At 40.0% G+C, this 25,198-nt stretch overlaps 1 protein-coding gene across 1 annotated transcript in view; it reads right to left on the bottom strand.

Moving 5' to 3' along the window:
• Nucleotides 1-20,722, bottom strand: part of TLL2 (tolloid like 2) — a 610,754-nt gene extending 590,032 nt beyond the window's left edge. The window contains exon 1 of the mRNA XM_053691878.1: nucleotides 20,317-20,722. Within this exon, the coding sequence (XP_053547853.1) occupies nucleotides 20,317-20,464 (148 nt within the window). The 5' untranslated portion in view covers nucleotides 20,465-20,722. The remainder of the gene's footprint in view (nucleotides 1-20,316) is intronic.
• Nucleotides 20,723-25,198: the final 4,476 nt, after the last annotated feature.

The following is a 25,198-nucleotide window of genomic DNA, read 5'->3' as shown; positions in this document are numbered from 1 at the left end:
ACTTATACATACAGTTATGGATACAGATAGACACACACTACATCATATATGGGTATCTGTAATTCATTGTATGGGGTCCTGGGGATGGCAAGCACATTAGCTGGCAGTGTGCGGCTGCCACTGTTTGTTACCCTGGTATTAGCACTGCTCATTGTATAAAACTGAAGGCATGCTAGTATTATCCCCAGGGGTGAGACATCATCACTACCAGAGGTAGGTTAGAGAGGTCACCATTACCCGAGTGTATACAGCCTTCTTACTCCTGCTTAACCCACACACCATTCCTTTTCCACAGGGAATCTAATAGGTATCTAACCCTGTGAGAGCAAAGCCAGCTGCTTCTGAGTATGGGCCCAACAGAATTTTTTTTTTTTTAAATTATTTTAAATGCCTGGGGCAAATCGGGACAGATGGCTAGCAACCCGGGACAGGGGGACAGACCCCTAAAATCGGGACTGTCCCGTGAAAATCAGGACGGTTGGGGGGTATGGGATGGTTAACAGCACTAATAAGATACCTATATAAAGCCAACAGAAAGGGAACTCCTCCTTTAAAAGGACCCTAAAAAAACAAGTTTAGAAGAAAAACCTTATATGTTCAAAAAAACATTAGGAAATATATCTTTATATATCCGTCGGTAATAAAGATTTCCAAATCTAGAAAATTAAAGGGACAGTCTACACCAGAATTGTTATCGTTTTAAAAGATAGATAATCCCTTGTTTACCCATTCCCTAGTTTTGCATAACCAACACAGTTATATTTATATATTTTTTACCTCTGTGATTATCTTGTATCTAAACCTCTGCAGACTGCCCCTTTATTTGTTCTTTTGACAGACTTGCAGTTTAGCCAATCAGTGATGGCTCCCAGGTAACTTCACGTGCACGAGCACAGTGTTATCTATATGAAAAACATGAACTAACACCCTCTAGTGGTGAAAAACCTGTTAAAATGCATTCTTAAGAGGCGGCCTTCAAGGTCTAAGAAATTAGAATATGAACCTCCTAAGTTAAGCTTTCAACTAAGAATACCAAGAGAACAAAGAAAAATTGGTGATAAAAGTAAATTGGAAAATTGTTTAAAATTACATGCCCTATCTGAATCATGAAAGTTTTTTTTGGACTAGACTGTCCCTTTAAATGTTCTCTTTACTTATCTCACTTGTAAATTTGATATTTTTATTGTTATCGTTCATTGCCATTAAAAAAATGCTGGAATTCTAACTCTGTCCCTTTCCAGATGATAATGACATCATCGATGTAGCGCTTATATAGGACCAGATTTGCCGCAAGCTGCTGCGATAGGAGAAACTCCTGCTCCCTTAACGAGGTTAGCATAACTTGGGGCAAATCTGGTCCCCATAGCCGTACCACACTGCTGATGGTAATACTGATCCTGAAATGAAAATAAATTGTAGGTTAATATGTACTGTATCCCCTCTAATATAAAGTACACCTGTCTCTCCTTTAGTGCAGTCTTCTTTTAAATAGTATTTAGTTGCTTCTATGCTATCTTTATGTGCTATGCAAGTGTATAAAGAAGCTACATCACAAGTAACTATAATGTAATTGTCTTTCCATTCTATCTTATCTAGGACGTATATGAGTTGAATCTTTAAGATACAAAGGTAGATTTTTACGTAATTTTGTAGGTAGGTATCTATATACTCTGACAGATTGGATGTGATGGAGTTTATACCGGAGACTATTGGTCTACCTGGAGGGGATATAAGTGTCTTGTGAATTTTCGGTAGACTATAAAAGAGGGGAATTTTAGGGTGGTCTTGATAAATGTAATTTTTTTCTTTTTCACTTAATATGCCTTCAGTATTGGCTATATTTAATATATTATTTCAGACTTCATTAAAATTGTGTGGTTGGATTTGACTTTATCTTTTTATATGTTTTAGGATCTTGCAGAATATTATTGCACATATTTACATAGTGTGTCTAGGATCACGACCCCTCCGCACTTATCGGCTGGTTTTATGACTATATTCCTATTTTCTTCAAGTTCTTTAATCACATCTAGTTGTTTTCTCGTTAAATTTTTTTTTTTGTTTGCTATATTTTTTGTGTCTTTAAGGATTAATTTTTGGAATGTTTCTATAACCGGCCCTTTTTCATGTTTAGGATAGAAATTTGATTTCTTTTTTAAATGGGAATGGATGTAACCTTGCGTGTCTGTTAGATTTTCCTCTGCTTTTTTTCAAACCCTGTCTTTGCAAACTATCTTTTCATAGTTAGATTCCTTATAAACTTGTGTGCATCTATAAAGGTGCCAAATGTGTCTAATTTGCTAGTGGGTGCGAATGATAGACCTTTGTTAAGGATATCTTCATGTGATTTACTTAATGTTCTACTACTTAGATTGAAGATTCCTTTTTTTTTTCCTTATTACTTGTGACTTCTTAGCCTTGTCTTTTTGTATTTGTTTTGTTCCTCCTCTTGCGCCTCTTTTTCTGAGGCCCTATGTTTTTAAATGTTCCCTTTGTGGTAAGGGCCCTTTTTTTGGTGTTCTCTGGCCTGATTCTAAAAAATGTGACCTAGAATCTTCTCTATGTTCCCTAGTTTCTTTTTCTTTTGTATTCTGGACAGTTTCTTTATTTATTGAGCTACTAGGTTTAGGTGATACTTCTATTTCATTACCAACATTTCTTAGTTCATCATATCGGTAACTTGTGTTAAATTTGACCATTTCTCTATGGGTATGTTGGGGTTTGTATTCCACTCATCGCTATTATTTTCATATTATCTATGATTAAAGTATCTCCTTCTCTCAGACTCAAAATGACTTCCATTGTACCTAACCCTTTCTGGGTGTCCATTATATCTTTCCCTATCCTGTGTATGATAGTTTCTTTGTGCGTGTTCATTATAAAAAGGTTTCCTTTCTCTGTTATGTGTACGAGCGTTGTATTCTGTAGTTATACAATTCTGTGTGGGTTTGTAGTTTTCTCTCCTAAAGTGATTAGCCTGATTTTGGTTTTGGTTATCCCTATTATTCACTTTTTCTTCTTTCCTACCACTTCTCCATATATGTGATATGTATTTATCTACTTCAGGATTATTGTAGTGTGATAAATAATCCTCTTTATCTCTACTAAACTTGTTTACTTTAGTTTTTAGTAGTTCTTTTGTAGATTCCATACGTTTTTTAATGTCTCTCTCTTTAAATTCGTCTAAACTGGTATATTCATCCAGTTTTTCTTTTAGATCCTTAATCTCTAGTGCTAATTTCTGTAAAATATCATTTATATACTCTTATCAATCTCATTAGATTAAATGATGCTTCCTCTAAAAGGTTGTTCCACTTAACTTTAAATTCGGTATCTTCAGTGTTACAAGGTCCATTCCTTTTTGAGTCTTAATCCCCCAGGTACTCTCTTAGAGTCTAAATATTTATCTTAAAAAAAAATGTATTCAGTTTTATGTTTCATTTCAAGTAAAAGTCTGCTTTCTGGTTCTTTCATAAGATTATAATAATGATTCTACATTACCTGTAGTAACCATAACTTCTCCTGAAAATAGAATTTTCATTTCTTTATTCTAAAAGCAAATACACCTTTGTAAGCCATTAGAAGCAGCTGGTTAACAACAAGGAGGATATGCAAAATAGAAAGACAACAAGTGAGGATGGTTAACAGCGCTAATAAGATACCTATATAAAGCCAACAGAAAGGGAACTTCTTATATATATATATATATATACATATGAGTTAGAAAGAAAGAAAATATCCTGGAATATAAACCTGGATATAAGACAGGGAATTCAGCACTCTTTTATAAAGAAATTTATTAGCTCTATAAATAATGTATCCAAAATAAGCTTGGGTTGCTGGGAGAGGCGGCGATCTTAAACACCCCTGGTGCTTAATCTCCCTATTACTGTAGCAACCAAATAACGGTACAGATGATACAATTGTGTATATATGTTATCAGCAATAATGAATGAACATATAAACCTGACCGGTCAGGGAACTGTGTTGGTACCAGTGAGAAAATATGCATGCATATATCATCAGTTATTAATAGAAACCTCTAACATCAATAAACAGCAAACTTAGGCATCGTAGTGTACATATGTATATATAGGTGGGGAACAGCAACCAGGCTACTACACCCTGCTGCGTACGGCACCTTAATAAGTAAGGCAAATTGCCGGGCAGGTATAAAGTAATGGGATCCAAGTAGTTTCAGAGAGTGTCCCCAAAATATGTACATAAGTTTTAGACAAGTAGCAGAAGTGCAAGCGGCAGAAATACAAGATCAATATAATCAGCAAAGTTGACAGACAGATAATCACTTGAAGCACAAAAGGTCGTTAGTTAGACTTTGAAATCCTTGAATCAAACATGCAAGCAGAAGACATGTTAGCCATGAAGCAAAAAAGCAAGATGCAAGGGAATGCAAAGTAGCATGTCAGTTAGTGTACAATTCATGTGCATCGAGCATCAGATACTAGCAGTTTCCTTTTAGATTCAAAGATTATGATGAGCCCCCTCGACAGGGTAGCTAGATAAACATATTATAATTCTTGCCTATCAATCAGGCAAAATTCATAGAACCATACGACCTTAATCCAATTAGATCTCCAGAGTGATAATTTGCGTTAAAGCCGTCTTGACCTCCAAAAAGTTCTTATGTTTAAGTCCGGTCATAATGCCAAAGCTTGCGGAGTGTGAGCGATGTTTGTTCTCCGGCATAAACACAGTCCACGTGTCCATGTGGACAAGCCGACCGGAGTAGCCCCCGATCCGGGACCGGATCTAGTGGGGGGGCAGACTTTCTCTCTTTGCCCAGGCTTGGGCAAGAGACGTCCAGGATCCCTGGGCATTAGAGATTGTTTCCCAGGGATATCTTCTGGACTTCAAAGCTTCATCTCCGAAGGGGAGATTTCATCTCTCACAATAATCTGGTCATGGGAGTGATCCACCCAGTTCCAAGGGAGGAACAGGGGCAGGGTTTCTATTCAAATCTGTTTATAGTTCCCAAAAAAGAGGGAACTTTCAGACCAATCTTGGATCTCAAGATCCTAAACAAATTTCTCAAAAAAGTGCCTTAATACGTTACCCTTTCTTTTTAAAAGAATTTAAATGTCAGTCTCACACATGCTACAGTGCCTGCTTCATGCCACAGTGTAACCCATACAACAGGATTATCTATGTCCCAATAAAAAAGCAGTGTCTTAATTTGTTAAGTGCATGGTCTCCCCAACTGGAAGCCCAGAGGCAGAACTTTTTTTCACTTTCTGCGATGAGATTTTTTTAGTGAAAATGTTTCTGCAGGTCATTTTTAAATAAAATTCAATTATAAATTAGGCAGTTACACTAAAGCACAAATACAATTGAAATATGTTGGTTAACTGGAGAATAAAGCCATTTTTACAATTTTATAATACAGAGCAGTACTTTAAAATTGCATTGCAAATTAGCTGCAGACAAAAAAAAAATTTGTAAAATGCACCTTGAATAAATTTGTTTCATTTTCTCTTTGTCTAACATAGAAGTGTAGTATTAAAAAAGGTGCATTGCTCATACGAACGTCTTACATTGAGAAAAAACAGCTTTGCAGACTGGGAAAGGCTAGGGGGCGGGTTTGGAAAAATCCCTGAGAGCCAGTCAAAAATGAATACACTTTTGCAGCTCTACTGCATATTTGACTGTTCACTTCAAACAGCACTTTGCTCTGAATGCACTGTGTTAAGAAAAACGTACACAATGCAGCCAGAGCACAACACTGTTTGAAAAGAACAGCCTAATGTGGAGCAATGCTGCAAAGTTAAATCGCTGACAGTTCCTACATGTGTCCCATTCTTTCTGCAGACATGCTGCATTTTCTGCGATGACATCTCAGATCACTTGTATGTTCTGCACTTACCTGCTCTGCTGTCCGGCATGTAGACAGTTACAAGGTATGAGAAGACACATTTCTTCACAGAGACCTTTGAAAAAGAAAGAACAGGAGTAGCCAACTCTGGCTTTCTAAACTTGGGCAGCAATTGTTAGGAAAATGCAGAAAGTACCTCTTTACAAGTTCCTAACTGCTTTAAAGCCGCCACTACCCGACTGCAAGGAATAATGTGGAATACGGCTATACCCCAAAACTTGCTTGTAGATGAAATCAAAAATTTTCTTCAGACACCTAAACTTCACCTCCTCCATGCACCGAAGGCAAAGAGAATGACTGGGGTTGTGGGTAAGGGAGTGAAACTTAGCAGTTTAACTGTAGTGCTCTTTACCTCCTCCGGCTGGTCAGGAGTGATATTGCCAACAGTAATTACTCAAGCCGTGGACTCACCATATCTTAGGAAATAAATACTCTTAGTGAGACACCCTGTTCTCAGTGTAAAAAAGTGGCTTTAGATCATTCCACCAGGGAAATAGAAGCACTGGCGAGCATTCTTTAATAATCTCGCCAGCCCAGAGACCTTTAGATCATGGGGCCCTTAGAAAGAACAACTGTGAGTGTAAGTTCTTCTAGCTATGCTTATACACGTTTTATATAGCCAGTACTTAAAAGGGACACTCAAGTCAAAATTAAACTTTCATGATTCAGATAGAGCAGCCATGTTAAAGGGACAGTCTACTCCAAATTGTGTATTGTTTAAAAAGATAGATAATGCCTTTATTACCCATTCCCTAGTTTTGCATAACCAACAGTTATATTAATATACTTTTTACCTCTGTGATTACCTTGTATCTAAGCATCTTCTGACAGCCCCTGATCACATGACAATTTATTTATTTATTTATTTATTATCTATTGGCTTCCATTTTATCTAATTAGTGCAGTGTCTGCCACAACCCATGGGCGTGATTACAACGTTATCTATATGGCTCACATGAACTAGCAGTCTCCTGTTGTGAAACGCTAATAAAAAAAGCATATGATAAGAGGCTGCCTTTAGTGGCTTGGAAACAGGCAGAAATGTAGAAGTTTAAAGGTTATAAAGTGTATTAATATAACAGTGTTGGTTGTGCAAAACTTGGCAATGGGTAATAAAAGGGATTATTTATCTTTTTAAACAATAACAATTCTGGTGTAGACTGTCCCTTTAAACAACGTTCCACTTCCACTAACAAAACATGCACAGTCTTTTTATATTCACATTTTTGGGTCATCAGCTCCTACAGAGCATGTGCAAGAATTCACAGAATATACGTAGGTGCAACTGTGATTGGCCAATGGCTGTCACATGATACAGGAGAAGTGGAAATAGACATAACTGAAATTTGTCAGGAAAAAAAAATAAAAAATCTAGGAATGTGAAGTTTAGACTAAGGGCTCGATTTACCAAAGCCCTACGGCTGCAAGTTCTCACAAGAACTTGCTCGCTGTAATGTATCAAGCAGCGGTCACTAGACCCCCGCTTCCTTAACCTCTTCGCCACCTCTAAGGTGGTGAAATTCAATCTCCGTGGTCGAGTCCGACCAAGGAGATTGACAGCGTGATTGACTGTGCGCGGGAAGGGGACGGGATTGCATGTGAGCGCAAAAACATAATTTATGTAAGAACTTACCTGATAAATTCATTTCTTTCATATTAGCAAGAGTCCATGAGCTATGTATGGAATATACATTCCTACCAGGAGGGGCAAAGTTTCCCAAACCTTAAAATGCCTATAAATACACCCCTCACCACACCCACAATTCAGTTTAACGAATAGCCAAGAAGTGGGGTGATAAGAAAGGAGCGAAAGCATCAACAAGGAATTGAAATAATTGTGCTTTATACAAAAAAATCATAACCACCACAAAAAGGGTGGGCCTCATGGACTCTTGCTAATATGAAAGAAATGAATTTATCAGGTAAGATCTTACATAAATTATGTTTTCTTTCATGTAATTAGCAAGAGTCCATGAGCTAGTGACGTATGGGATAGCAGATACCCAAGATGTGGAACTTCCACGCAAGAGTCACTAGAGAGGGAGGGATAAAATAAAGACAGCCAATTCTGCTGAAAAAATAATCCACAACCCAAATCAAAAAGTTTTAATCTTATAATGAAAAAAAACCTGAAATTATAAGCAGAAGAATCAAACTGAAACAGCTGCCTGAAGTACTTTTCTACCAAAAACTGCTTCAGAAGAAGAGAAAACATCAAAATGGTAAAATTTAGTAAAAGTATGCAAAGAAGACCAAGTTGCTGCTTTGCAAATCTGATCAACAGAAGCTTCATTCCTAAAAGCCCAGGAAGTAGAGACTGACCTAGTAGAATGAGCCGTAATCCTTTGAGGCGGGGATTTACCCGACTCTACATAAGCATGATGAATCAAAGACTTTAACCAAGATGCCAAAGAAATGGCAGAAGCCTTCTGACCTTTCCTAGAACCAGAAAAGATAACAAATAGACTAGAAGTCTTTCTGAAATCTTAAGTAGCTTCAACATAATATTTCAAAGCTCTTACTACATCCAAAGAATGTAAAGATCTCTCCAGAGAATTCTTAGGATTAGGACACAATGAAGGAACAACAATTTCTCTACTAATGTTGTTAGAATTCACAACCTTAGGTAAAAAATTAAATAAAGTCCGCAACACCGCCTTATCCTGATGAAAAATCAGAAAAGGAGATTCACAAGAAAGAGCAGATAACTCAGAAACTCTTCTAGCAGAAGAAATGGCCAAAAGGAACAAAACTTTCCAGGAAAGTAATTTAATATCCAGAGAATGCATAGGTTCAAACGGAGGAGCCTGTAAAGCCCTCAGAACCAAATTGAGACTCCAAGGAGGAGAGATTGACTTAATGACAGGCTTGATACGAACCAAAGCCTGTACAAAACAATGAATATCAGGATGATTAGCAATCTTTCTGTGAAAAAGAACCGAAATAGCAGAGATTTGTCCTTTCAAGGAACTTGCAGACAAACCCTTATCCAAACCATCTTGAAGAAATTGTAAAATTCTAGGAATTCTAAAAGAATGCCAAGAGAATTTATGTGAAGAACACCAAGAAATGTAAGTCTTCCAGACTCGGTAATAGATCTTTCTAGACACAGATTTACGAGCCTGTAACAAAGTATTAATCACTGAGTCAGAGAAACCTCTATGACTAAGTATTAAGCATTAAATCTCCATACCTTCAAATTTAATGATTTGAGATCCTGATGGAAAAATGGGCCTTGAGACAGAAGGTCTGGCCTTAACGGAAGTGTCCAAGGTTGACAACTTGCCATCCGAACGAGATCCGCATACCAAAACCTGTGTGGGCATGCTGGAGCCACCAGCAGTACAAACGAACGCTCCATTAGGATTTTGGAAATCACTCTTGGAAGAAGAACTAGAGGCGGAAAGATATAAGCAGGTTGATAATTCCAAGGAAGTGACAATGCATCCACTGCTTCCGCCTGAGGATCCCTGGATCTGGATAGATACCTGGGAAGTTTCTTGTTTAGATGAGAGGCCATCAGATCTATTTCTGGAAGCCCCCAGATTTGAACAATCTGAAGAAATACCTTTGGGTGAAGAGACCATTCGCCCGGATGTAACGTCTGGCAACTGAGATAATCCGCTTCCCAATTGTCTATACCTGGGATGTGGACCGCAGAAATTAGACAGGAGCTGGATTCCGCCCATACAAGTATCCGAGATACTTCTTTCATAGCCTGAGGACTGTGAGTCCCCCCTTGATGATTGACATATGCCACGGTTGTGACATTGTCTGTCTGAAAACAAATAAACGATTCTCTCTTCAGAAGAGGCCAGAACTGAAGAGCTCTGAAAATCGCACAGAGTTCCAAAATATTGATTGGTAATCTCGCCTCCTGAGATTCCCAAACCCCCCGCGCTGTCAGAGATCCCCCATACAGCTCCCCAACCTGAAAGACTCGCATCTGTTGAGATCATAGTCCAGGTTGGACGAACAAAAGAGGCCCCTTGAACTAAACAATGGTGATCCAACCACCAAGTCAGAGAAGAACAAACATTGGGATTTAAGGATATTAATTGTGATATCTTTGTATAATCCCTGCACCATTGGTTCAGCATACAAAGCTGGAGAGGTCTCATGTGAAAACGAGCAAAAGGGATTGCGTCCGATGCAGCAGTCATGAGACCTAAAATTTCCATGCACAAAGCTACCGAAGGGAAAGATTGAGACTGAAGGTTTCGACAAGCTGAAACCAATTTCAGACGTCTCTTTTCTGTAAGAGACAAAGTCATGGACACTGAATCTATCTGGAAACCTAAAAAAGGTTACCCTTGTCTGAGGAATCAAGGAACTCTTTGGTAAATTGATCCTCCAACCATGTCTTTGAAGAAACAACACAAGTTGATTCGTGTGAGATTCTGAGCAAGTACCAAGATATCGTCCAAATAAGGAAATACCGCAATACCCTGCTCCCTGATTACAGAGAGAAGGGCACCGAGGACCTTCGAAAAGATCCTTGGAGCTGTAGCTAGGCCAAAAGGAAGAGCAACAAACTGGTAATGCTTGTCTAGAAAAGAGAATCTCAGGAACTGATAGTGATCCGGATGAATTGGAATATGAAGATATGCATCCTGTAAGTCTATTGTTGACATATAAAGCCCTTGCTGAACAAATGGCAGAATAGTCCTTATAGTCACCATCTTGAATGTTGGTATCCTTACATAACGATTCAATATTTTTAGATCCAGAACTGGTCTGAAGGAATTCTCCTTCTTTGGTACAATGAACAGATTTGAGTAAAACCCCAGGCCCCGTTCCAGAACTGGAAAAATTACCCCAGCTGACTTCAGATCTGAAACACATTTCAGAAACGCTTGAGCCTTCACTGGGTTTACTGGAATGCGTGAAAGAAAGAATCTTCTCACAGGCGGTCTTACCCTGAAACCTATTCTGTACCCTTGTGAAACAATGTTCTGAATCCAAAGACTTTGAATCGAATCGATCCAAATATCTTTGAAAAATCGTAACCTGCCCCCTACCAGCTGAGCTGGAACGAGGGCCGCACCTTCATGCGGATTTGGGAGCTGGTTTTGACTTTCTGAAAGGCTTGGATTTATTCCAGACTGGAGGTTTCCAAACGGAAACTGTTCCTTTAGAGGAAGGGTCAGGCTTTTGTTCCTTATTCTGATGAAAAGAACGAAAACGATTAGCAGCCCTATATTTACCTTTAGATTTTTTATCCTGAGGTAAAAAGGCTCCCTCCCCCCCCAGTAACCGTTGAAATTATTGAGTCTAACTGAGAACCAAATAATTTATTACCTTGGAAAGAAAGAAAAAGCAATGTTGACTTAGAAGTCATATCTGCATTCCAAGACTTAAGCCATAAAGCTCTTCTAGCTAAAATAGCTAAAAAGACATATACCTGACATCAATTCTAATGATATCGAAAATGGCATCACAAATGAAGTTATTAGCATGTTGAAGAAGTTTAACAATGCTATAAGCATTATGGTCTGACACTTGTTGCGCTAAAGCCTCCAACCATCAGCCAAAGAAATAGCAGGTCTCAGAAGATTACCTGAACATAAATAAGCCTTCCTTAGAAAGGATTCAAGCTTCCTATCTAAAGGGTCTTTAAACGAAGTACTATCTGCCGTAGGAATAGTAGTATGTTTAGCAAGAGTAGAAATAGCCCCATCAACTTTGGGGATTTTATCCCAAAACTCTAATCTATCAGATGGTAAAGGGTACAATTTCTTAAACCTTGGAGAAGGAGTAAATTAAGTACCCAGACTATTCCATTCCCTAGAAATTACTTCTGAAATAGCATCAGGAACTGGAAAAACTTCTGGAATAACCACAGGAGGTTTAAAAACTGCATTTAAATGCTTAGTAGTTTTAATATCAAGAGGGCTAGACTCCTCCATATCTAAAGCAATCAACACTTCCTTAAGTAAAGAACGAATAAACTCCATCTTAAATAAATATGAAGATTTATCAGTGTCAATATCTGAGGAAGAATCTTCTGAATCAGATAGATCCACATCAGAAATAGATAAGTCAGAATGATGGTGGACATTTAAAAATTCATCTGAAATATGTGAAGTTTTAAAAGACCTCTTACGTTTAGTAGAAGGAGGAATAACAGACACAGCCTTCCGAATAGATTTAGAAACAAATTCTTTAACATTAACAGGAACATCCTGAACATTAGATGTTGAAGGAACAACAACAGGTAATGGATTATTACTAATGGAAATACTATCTGCGTTTGATAGTTTATCATGACAACTAACACAAACTACAGCCGGAGGAACAGTTACCAAAAGTTTACAACAAATGCACTTAGCTTTGGGAGAACCGACATCAGGCAGCGCTTTTCCAGAAGTAGATTCTGATCCAGTGTCAGGTAGTGACATCTTGCAATATGTAATAGAAAAAACAACATATAAAGCAAAATTATCAAATTCCTTAAATGGCAGTTTCAGGAATGGGAAAAAATGCAAAATGAAACAAGCTTCTAGAAAACCAGAAGCAACTAAAAAGTGAGACTGAAATAATGTGAAAAAATCTGGCGCCAAGAATGACGCCCATATTTTTTGGCGCCAAAAAAAGTCCGCAATACACATACGTAAAAAATGACGCAATTACGAAAAAACTTCCGGCGCCAACTATGACGCCGGAAATTACTAAATTTTTGCGCCAAAAAAGTCTCGCGCCAAGAATGACGCAATAAATAGAATCATTTTCTGCACCCGCGAGCCTAACAACCCGTAATTTTTGAAAAAAAGTCAATTGAAAATTGAAGGTAAGAAAAATGAAATTTATATGCATTTTCCCAAAATGAAACTGACAGTCTGAATAAAGGAATACTGAATATCCTGAATCATGGCAAATATAAGTTTAAACACATATAGAACTTTACATATAAAGTGCCCACCATAGCTTTGAGCGTCATAAATAGAAATAAGACTTACTTACCCTAAGACACTCATCTACATATAGTAGATAGCCAAACCAGTACTGAAACGAGAATCAGTAGAGGTAATGGTATATAAGAGTATATTGTCGATCTGAAAAGGGAGGTAGGAGAAGAAATCTCTACGACCGATAACAGAGAACCTATGAAATAGATCCCCTAGAGGAAGACCATGGTATTCAAATAGGCAATACTCTCTTCACATCCCTCTGACATTCACTGCACTCTGAGAGGAAAACCGGGCTTCAGCCTGCTGCGAAGCGCATAACGTAGAATCTAGCACAAACTTACTTCACCACCTCCATGGGAGGCAAAGTTTATAAAACTGAATTGTGGGTGTGGTGAGGGGTCTATTTATAGGCATTTTAAGGTTTGGGAAACTTTGCCCCTCCTGGTAGGAATGTATATCCCATACGTCACTAGCTCATGGACTCTTGCTAATTACATGAAAGAAATTGCGCTCGTGTGCAATGTTGATTATCTGCGGGTAATTTCGCCCCGCCACAGGCGAGCTGAGGCATACAGGGGCGCGTATACGTGCCCCTGTACGCCGCAGCTTTGATAAATCTAGCCCTAAGTGCTATTGTATTGTCTTGTTATCATTTGCTCATTAAGCAAATCTACTGTATTGACTGGTCCTCTCAGTAGAGAAACTTTTAGTATAGGTGGAGCTACTACGGGCAGAAGCATCGATTTCAAATGCTGAAATAAAGGTAAAGGGGTTATTTGCAAATCATTTAATACACATGGAGTATTTGGTCACAAATTAAAGGGGAGAAAAAAAAATTAAGGTAAACTGTCCCTTTAAACCTCTCTACCCAATAAAAATGATATATACACGTCTTGCGGTACTTTGCCTATCGTATTACTACAAGACATATAAATAGTTCCTGAAGATCCAGGCATCTGCCGCATATGGAGCCGGAGCGTGATCAGTGCTCCAGCTCCATATGATGCCTAACAATCTTGCTGGTGTGGGCGGCCCAGCAGGGGAGGGCCCAATGCTACAGGGAAAAATAAATAAATAAAGGGACAGGGAGGGATGGGGCAGCTACACTACAGAAAAAGGGATGTGGATTGTGTGGAGGGCCCTAACTAATGATAGCAGGAGGGGGTACACTACACTACAGAAAATAATAAAAAAAATGTTTTTTAATAAAAATAAATTTAAAAAAAAGCAGTTTTGATTGGCAGACAGCTGCCAGAACCTAAGATGTCAGCTAATAGTTAGAGTGGGGGAAGTTTAGAGAGCGGTTTGGGGGTATCCTACACTGCAGAAAATATAGAAGTAAAATGAAAAATGATTTAAAAAAAAAAAAAAATGCCTTAAATTTTCATACTGGCAGTCTGTCTGCCAGTACTGAAGATGGGGTTGACCAGTGGGGGGGGGGGGGGGGGGGGGGGGAGCTGTTTGGGAGGGATCAGGGGGTGGGAAGTGTCAGGCGGGAGGGTGATCTCTACACTAAAGCTAAAATTAACCTTGAAAGCTACCTAACTTACACCTTCACTGCCAGGAATAATAATGTCACTGCCTGTACATGTGAACTAGATGCCTGAGACACCCGTCTAATGTGAATACGGACACAAAATGCATCAGCAGCAGGTGTCACTTCTGGTCATTAGTAATGTCAGAATACTCCTAGATTGCCACAATAACATACATACGACAGACAGCAGCTACAACGTGACGTCATCAGGGACGCAACAGCCAGACAATGAGGGCACCCACATTACCAGGTGACCCTGCTATGTGTCAAATTATGGTCACGCGAGAGATAAGCAGCCTGGCTGTCGAGGTTTCCTGAACACTATGGGCAAGATATAATTCCCCTATTTATCATTCAAAATTCTCCTTACGCTTGTTAGATTTGGCCCTCTCTCTGTACCTCCAGCCTGGGTTATGCGCGCGCACACACACAACAGTAAACCTACCCAAACAAGGTATGTGACACACACACAGTGTAAAATACAAGAGACACACAACGTAAAGTGTACACGATACACACGAGACACACACACACTGTAAAGTACACACAGTGTAAAGTACACATGAGACACACAACGTAAAGTGTACACGATACACACTGTAAAGTACACACGAGACACACACACACTGTAAAGTACACACGAGACACACACACTAAAGTACATGAGACACAACGTAAAGTGTACACAATACACACACACACAGTGTAAAGTACACATAAGACACACAACATAAAGTGTACACACACAGTGTAAAGTAGGAAATAGATGTATAAAGCGCCTGAAAGGCTGGGTACTATATAAGTCACTGGTTAACCGAATAATTTTAGCTCCTTAAGACACTAAATTGTATAAGTAGGTATAGGTTAAATATAAATTAGATGTTAAATGTGGATTAAAAATGTATTTAATACAACAAATTGCAATATAATAATAATATTAAAAACAATTAAACAATGATAAAACAGTGGTACAATATAGATGGGAATTTCAGGTTAGTTAAATCCAATAAATATCCAATTTATGTCTCACAAAATGAAATAAAAATGTCCAACATTCAAGTAAAATTGTCCAAAAAAAACAGATGTCCAACCTTTATTTCAAAAAGTCACTAGATGTCGTCTTTAGATCCAAAATGGATGATGATAAAGCTGATGTGGTGAGGTGTAAAAATTATTAAAAAATAAAAAAATAAAAAATATATATATGAAAAATGTGACTTTTTGAAATAAAGGTTGGACATCTGTTTTTTTGGACAATTTTACTTGAATGTTGGACATTTTTATTTCATTTTGTGAGACATAAATTGGATATTTATTGGATTTAACTAACCTGAAATTCCCATCTATATTGTACCACTGTTTTATCATTGTTTTATTGTTTTTAATCTTATTATATTGCAATTTGTTGTATTAAATACATTTTTAATCCACATTTAACATCTAATTTATATTTAACCTATACCTACTTATACAATTTAGTGTCTTAAGGAGCTAAAATTATTTGGTTAACCAGTGACTTATATAGTACCCAGCCTTTCAGGCGCTTTATACATCTATTTCCTATCAGTCTAATTTGAGGCCAGCTAGGAGGCCTCGCGTATAAAGCAAGAGGGTATATTCCCGTGGTGCTTAATCTAACCTTTGTTATTTCTAAATTCACACAGTGTAAAGTACACACGATACACAGACACACATATATTGTAAAGTACAAATGAGACACACATAATGTCACGCCACACCGCTCTGGCAGTTGCCAGGGACGCAGTGGTTGTTGCTCTGGCTGTTGCCAGGGATGCGACGGTTCCTGTGAGCGTCATCTTTGCACATCTCTCCCCTTCTGCAGCCGGTCCAGATCTCCTGTGGCGCAAATCCTGAACCTATGTAACTTGCTCACTTTCTACCTATCGCTGCCCAAGTATAGCTGTTGCTTAGTTTGCTCCTGGGTGTTGTATTGCTCTTTGCTGGATTGCTATAACTGTTGCTGAACTCTGCTTGTCTGACCACTCTGCCTGCTTAACCCCTGATCTGCTGGATTGCTATAACTGTTGCTGAACTCTGCTTGTCTGACCACTCTGCCTGCTTAACCCCTGATCTGCTAGATTGCTATACTGTTGCTGAGCTCTGCTTGTCTGACCACTCTGCCTGCTTAACCCCTGATCTGCTGGATTGCTATAACTGTTGCTGAGCTCTGCTTGTCTGACCACTCTGCCTGCTTAACCCCTGATCTGCTGGATTGCTATACTGTTGCTGAGCTCTGCTTGTCTGACCACTCTGCCTGCTTAACCCCTGATCTGCTGGATTGCTATACTGTTGCTGAGCTCTGCTTGTCTGACCACTCTGCCTGCTTAACCCCTGATCTGCTGGATTGCTATACTGTTGCTGAGCTCTGCTTTTCTGACCACTCTGCCTGCTTAACCCCTGATCTGCTGGATTGCTATACTGTTGCTGAGCTCTGCTTGTCTGACCACTCTGCCTGCTTAACCCCTGATCTGCTGGATTGCTATACTGTTGCTGAGTTCTGCTTTTCTGACCACTCTGCCTGCTTAACCCCTGATCTGCTGGATTGCTATACTGTTGCTGAGTTCTGCTTTTCTGACCACTCTGCCTGCTTAACCCCTGATCTGCTGGATTGCTATACTGTTGCTGAACTCTGCTTGTCTGACCACTCTGCCTGCTTAACCCCTGATCTGCTGGATTGCTATACTGTTGCTGAGTTCTGCTTTTCTGACCACTCTGCCTGCTTAACCCCTGATATGCTGGATTGCTATACTGTTGCTAAACTCTGCCTGTCTGGTACTTCTATTGGTTTACCCCTCAACTGCTATACTGCTGGATTGTCTTCCTATTGCCGCCAAGGACTACCCTGCCTATTATGAGTACCACTTACCTAATTTTACAAACTCTCTCTGCTCTGGGATATTTCCTATCATTCCACTTGACACCGAGATAAGAAGACTACTGGCCAAGTTTGGTCTGATAGAGGAATATCCCACGAGCATTAAACATACAGTGTAAAGTACACACAAGACACCCACACACAGTGTAAAGTACACACCCACACACAGTGTAAAGTACACACCCACACAGTGTAAAGTACACACAAGACACCCACACACAGTGTAAAGTACACACCCACACACAGTGTAAAGTACACACAAGACACCCACACACAGTGTAAAGTACACACCCACACACAGTGTAAAGTACACACCCACACACAGTGTAAAGTACACACCCACACACAGTGTAAAGTACACACCCACACACAGTGTAAAGTACACACCCACACACAGTGTAAAGTACACACAAGACACCCACACAGTGTAAAGTACACACAAGACACAACGTAAAGTACACAACACTCACATGTAGTACTAGTCACATAACACTCACATGTAGTACTAGTCACATAACACTCACATGTAACACTAGTCACATAACACTCACATGTAACACTAGTCACATAACACTCACATGTAACACTAGTCACATAACACTCACATGTAACACTAGTCACATAACACTCACATGTAACACTAGTCACATAACACTCACATGTAACACTAGTCACATAACACTCACATGTAACACTAGTCACATAACACTCACATGTAACACTAGTCACATAACACTCACATGTAACACTAGTCACATAACACTCACATGTAACACTAGTCACATAACACTCACATGTAACACTAGTCACATAACACTCACATGTAACACTAGTCACATAACACTCACATGTAACACTAGTCACATAACACTCACATGTAACACTAGTCACATAACACTCACATGTAACACTAGTCACATAACACTCACATGTAACACTAGTCACATAACACTCACATGTAGTACTAGTCACATAACACTCACATGTAGTACTAGTCACATAACACTCACATGTAACACTAGTCACATAACACTCACATGTAACACTAGTCACATAACACTCACATGTAACACTAGTCACATAACACTCACATGTAACACTAGTCACATAACACTCACATGTAACACTAGTCACATAACACTCACATGTAACACTAGTCACATAACACTCACATGTAACACTAGTCACATAACACTCACATGTAACACTAGTCACATAACACTCACATGTAACACTAGTCACATAACACTCACATGTAACACTAGTCACATAACACTCACATGTAACACTAGTCACATAACACTCACATGTAACACTAGTCACATAACACTCACATGTAACACTAGTCACATAACACTCACATGTAACACTAGTCACATAACACTCACATGTAGCACTAGTCACATAACACTCACATGTAGCACTAGTCACATAACACTCACATGTAGTACTAGTCACATAACACTCACATGTAGTACTAGTCACATAACACTCACATGTAACACTAGTCACATAACACTCACATGTAGTACTAGTCACATAACACTCACATGTAGTACTAGTCACATAACACTCACATGTAGTACTAGTCACATAACACTCACATGTAACACTAGTCACATAACACTCACATGTAGTACTAGTCACATAACACTCACATGTAGTACTAGTCACATAACACTCACATGTAACACTAGTCACATAACACTCACATGTAACACTAGTCACATAACACTCACATGTAGTACTAGTCACATAACACTCACATGTAACACTAGTCACATAACACTCACATGTAACACTAGTCACATAACACTCACATGTAGCACTAGTCACATAACACTCACATGTAGCACTAGTCACATAACACTCACATGTAGTACTAGTCACATAACACTCACATGTAGTACTAGTCACATGTAGCACTAGTCACATAACACTCACATGTAGCACTAGTCACATAACACTCACATGTAGCACTAGTCACATAACACTCACATGTAGTACTAGTCACATAACACTCACATGTAGTACTAGTCACATGTAGCACTAGTCACATAACACTCACATGTAGCACTAGTCACATGACACTCACATGTAGTACTAGTCACATAACACTCACATGTAGCACTAGTCACATAACACTCACATGTAGTACTAGTCACATAACACTCACATGTAGTACTAGTCACATAACACTCACATGTAGTACTAGTCACATAACACTCACATGTAGTACTAGTCACATAACACTCACATGTAACACTAGTCACATGACACTCACATGTAGTACTAGTCACATGACACTCACATGTAGTACTAGTCACATAACACTCACATGTAGCACTAGTCACATAACACTCACATGTAGTACTAGTCACATAACACTCACATGTAACACTAGTCACATAACACTCACATGTAGCACTAGTCACATAACACTCACATGTAGTACTAGTCACATAACACTCACATGTAACACTAGTCACATAACACTCACATGTAACACTAGTCACATAACACTCACATGTAGTACTAGTCACATAACACTCACATGTAGTACTAGTCACATAACACTCACATGTAGCACTAGTCACATAACACTCACATGTAACACTAGTCACATAACACTCACATGTAACACTAGTCACATAACACTCACATGTAACACTAGTCACATAACACTCACATGTAGCACTAGTCACATAACACTCACATGTAGCACTAGTCACATAACACTCACATGTAGCACTAGTCACATAACACTCACATGTAACACTAGTCACATAACACTCACATGTAACACTAGTCACATAACACTCACATGTAACACTAGTCACATAACACTCACATGTAACACTAGTCACATAACACTCACATGTAACACTAGTCACATAACACTCACATGTAGTACTAGTCACATAACACTCACATGTAGTACTAGTCACATAACACTCACATGTAGTACTAGTCACATAACACTCACATGTAGTACTAGTCACATGTAGCACTAGTCACATGACACTCACATGTAGTACTAGTCACATGACACTCAAATGGCTATAAAGTGAGAGGCACTTACCGGCCTTGCAGGGGTCCTTGTAGTCAAATTGCTCAGTGACCTCCTCCATCAGGTCGTCGATGACCAAATCATAGTCCAGGCCGTGGGCGAGCAGCAGCCCCCAGATCAGAGTAAGCCCCACACAGGGCACAGAACTGGGGGGGCACATGGTGGCACAGGGTGAGGAATGGTACCCAGGTGTGGCGTGTTCCGCTCCTGCACCGGCTCCCTCAGCTTCTGCACCGGCTCCCTCAGCTCCTGCACCGGCTCCCTCAGCTCCTGCACCGGCTCCCTCAGCTCCTGCACCGGACTGGCACCGGCTTCCTCAGCTTCTGCACCGGCTCCCTCAGCTCCTGCACCGGACTGGCACCGGCTCCCTCAGCTTCTGCACCGGCTCCCTCAGCTACTGCACCGGCTCCCTCAGCTACTGCACCGGCTCCCTCAGCTACTGCACCGGCTCCCTCAGCTCCTGCACCGGACTGGCACCGGCTCCCTCAGCTTCTGCACCGGCTCCCTCAGCTCCTGCACCGGACTGGCACCGGCTTCCTCAGCTCCTGCACCGGCTCCCTCAGCCAATGAGTAGGTTCGGGGGGCGGCACCGGTATATGAGGGGAGGCTCTGGCTCCCGCAGCCGCTAGGTCTGTGGCTCCCGCGTACACTAAACTCTCTCCGGCTACACAGCAGCTCACCCGCCGCTTTATCCAATCAGCTGATCCCCCTGTGCTGGGCTGGTCCCTCACTATACACAGTCACACACTATACAAAGTCACCCACTCACTATACACAGTCACCCACTCACTATACACGGTCACCCACTATACACAGTCACACACTATACACAGTCACTCACTCACTATACACAGTCACCCACTCACTATACACGGTAACCCACTATACAAAGTCACCCACTCACTATACACAGTCACACACTATACAAAGTCACCCACTCACTATACACAGTCACCCACTCACTATACACGGTCACCCACTATACAAAGTCACCCACTCACTATACACAGTCACACACTATACACGGTCACCCACTCACTATACACGGTCACCCACTCACTATACACAGTCACCCACTCACTATACACAGTCACCCACTCACTATACACAGTCACTCACTATACACAGTCACCCACTATACACAGTCACTCACTCACTATACACGGTCACCCACTATACAAAGTCACCCACTCACTATACACAGTCACACACTATACACGGTCACCCACTCACTATACACGGTCACCCACTCACTATACACGGTCACCCACTCACTATACACAGTCACACACTATACAAAGTCACCCACTCACTATACAAAGTCACCCACTCACTATACACAGTCACCCACTCACTATACACAGTCACACACTATACAAAGTCACCCACTCACTATACACAGTCACCCACTCACTATACACAGTCACCCACTCACTATACACAGTCACACACTATACAAAGTCACCCACTCACTATACACAGTCACCCACTCACTATACACAGTCACCCACTCACTATACACAGTCACACACTATACAAAGTCACCCACTCACTATACACAGTCACCCACTCACTATACACAGTCACACACTATACAAAGTCACTCACTCACTATACACAGTCACACACTATACAAAGTCACCCACTCACTATACACAGTCACACACTATACACAGTCACACACTATACAAAGTCACACACTATACACAGTCACACACACTATACAAAGTTACCCACTCACTATACACAGTCACACACATTATACAAAGTCACCCACTCACTATACACAGTCACACACTATACACAGTCACACACTCACTATACACAGTCACACACACTATACAAAGTCACCCACTCACTATACACAGTCACACACTATACAAAGTCACCCACTCACTATACACAGTCACACACACTATACACAGTCACACACACTATACACAGTCACACACTATACACAGTCACACACTATACACAGTCACACACTATACACAGTCACACACTATACACAGTCACACACTATACAAAGTCACCCACTCACTATACACAGTCACCCACTCACTATACACAGTCACACACTATACACAGTCACACACTATACACAGTCACTCACTATACACAGTCACACACTATACACAGTCACTCACTATACAAAGTCACCCACTCACTATACACAGTCACCCACTATACACAGTCACACACACTATACAAAGTCACCCACTCACTATACACAGTCACACACTATACACAGTCACTCACTATACACAGTCACCCACTCACTATACACAGTCACACACTATACACAGTCACTCACTATACACAGTCACCCACTCACTATACACAGTCACACACACTATACAAAGTCACCCACTCACTATACACAGTCGCTCACTATACACAGTCACCCGCTCACTATACACAGTCACCCACTCACTATACACAGTCACACACTATACACAGTCACACACTATACACAGTCACCCACTCACTATACACAGTCACCCACTATACACACTCACTCACTATACACAGTCACACAGTCACCCACTATACACAGTCACCCACTATACACAGTCACTCACTATACACAGTCACTCACTCACTATACACAGTCACACAGTCACCCACTATACACATTCACACCCACTCACTATACACAGTCACCCACTCACTATACACAGTCACACACACACTATACACAGTCACACACACTATACACAGTCAGACACACACTATACACACACTACACATACTATACACAGTCAGACACACACTATACACAGTCACACTATACACACATTATACACAGTCACACATACACACTATACACAATCAGACACACACTATACAATCACACACACACTATACACAGTCTCACACACACACTATACACATACTATGCACAGTCAGACACACACTATACACAGTCACACTATGCACAGTCAGACACACACTATATACACATTATACACAGTCACACACACTATACAATCACACACACTATACACAGTCAGACACACACTATACACAGGGATACACACACTATACACAGTCACACACACACTATACATAGGGATACACACTATACACAGTCACACACACACTATACACAGGGATACACACACTATACATAGTCACACACACACTATACATAGGGATACACACTATACAGAGTCACACACTATACAGTCACACACACTATGCAGAGGGATACACACACTATTCACAGTCGCACACACTATACAGACCATGTACCATATGACTGAGTATCACACAGACCTACATATAGATGGTTATACTGTATAGCTCATGTAAGACTATGCACCATATGACTGAGTGTATCACACAGACCTACATATAGATGGTTATACTGTGTAGCACATGTAAGACTATGCACCATGTGACTGAGTATCACACAGACCTACATATAGATGGTTATACTGTGTAGCACATGTAAGACTATGCACCATATGACTGAGTGTATCACACAGACCTACATATAGATGGTTATACTGTGTAGCACATGTAAGACCATGCACCATATGACTGAGTATCACACAGACCTACATATAGATGGTTATACTGTGTAGCACATGTAAGACTATGCACCATATGACTGAGTATCACACAGAGCTACATATAGATGGTTATACTGTGTAGCACATGTAAGACTATGCACCATATGACTGAGTATCACACAGACCTACATATAGATGGTTATACTGTGTAGCACAGGTAAGACTATGCACCATATGACTGAGTATCACACAGACCTACATATAGATGGTTATACTGTGTAGCACATGTAAGACTATGCACCATATGACTGAGTATCACACAGACCTACATATAGATGGTTATACTGTATAGCTCATGTAAGACTATGCACCATATGACTGAGTGTATCACACAGAGCTACATATAGATGGTTATACTGTGTAGCACATGTAAGACTATGCACCATATGACTGAGTATCACACAGACCTACATATAGATGGTTATACTGTGTAGCACATGTAAGACTATGCACCATATGACTGAGTGTATCACACAGACCTACATATAGATGGTTATACTGTGTAGCACATGTAAGACTATGCACCATATGACTGAGTATCACACAGACCTACATATAGATGGTTATACTGTGTAGCACATGTAAGACTATGCACCATATGACTGAGTGTATCACACAGACCTACATATAGATGGTTATACTGTGTAGCACATGTAAGACTATGCACCATATGACTGAGTGTATCACACAGACCTACATATAGATGGTTATACTGTGTAACACATGTAAGACTATGCACCATATGACTGAGTGTATCACACAGAGCTACATATAGATGGTTATACTGTGTAGCACATGTAAGACTATGCACCATATGACTGAGTATCACACAGACCTACATATAGATGGTTATACTGTGTAGCACATGTAAGACTATGCACCATATGACTGAGTGTATCACACAGACCTACATATAGATGGTTATACTGTGTAGCACATGTAAGACTATGCACCATATGACTGAGTGTATCACACAGACCTACATATAGATGGTTATACTGTGTAGCACATGTAAGACTATGCACCATATGACTGAGTGTATCACACAGACCTACATATAGATGGTTATACTGTGTAGCACATGTAAGACTATGCACCATATGACTGAGTATCACACAGACCTACATATAGATGGTTATACTGTGTAGCACATGTAAGACTATGCACCATATGACTGAGTGTATCACACAGACCTACATATAGATGGTTATACTGTGTAGCACATGTAAGACTATGCACCATATGACTGAGTGTATCACACAGACCTACATATAGATGTTTATACTGTATAGCACATGTAAGACTATGCACCATAT

This window comes from Bombina bombina, chromosome 9 (assembly GCF_027579735.1).
Source record: "Bombina bombina isolate aBomBom1 chromosome 9, aBomBom1.pri, whole genome shotgun sequence".
NCBI lineage: Eukaryota > Metazoa > Chordata > Amphibia > Anura > Bombinatoridae > Bombina > Bombina bombina.
The sequence above is the reverse complement of the archived record's forward strand: the minus strand, read 5'-3'. Positions and strand labels throughout refer to the sequence as shown.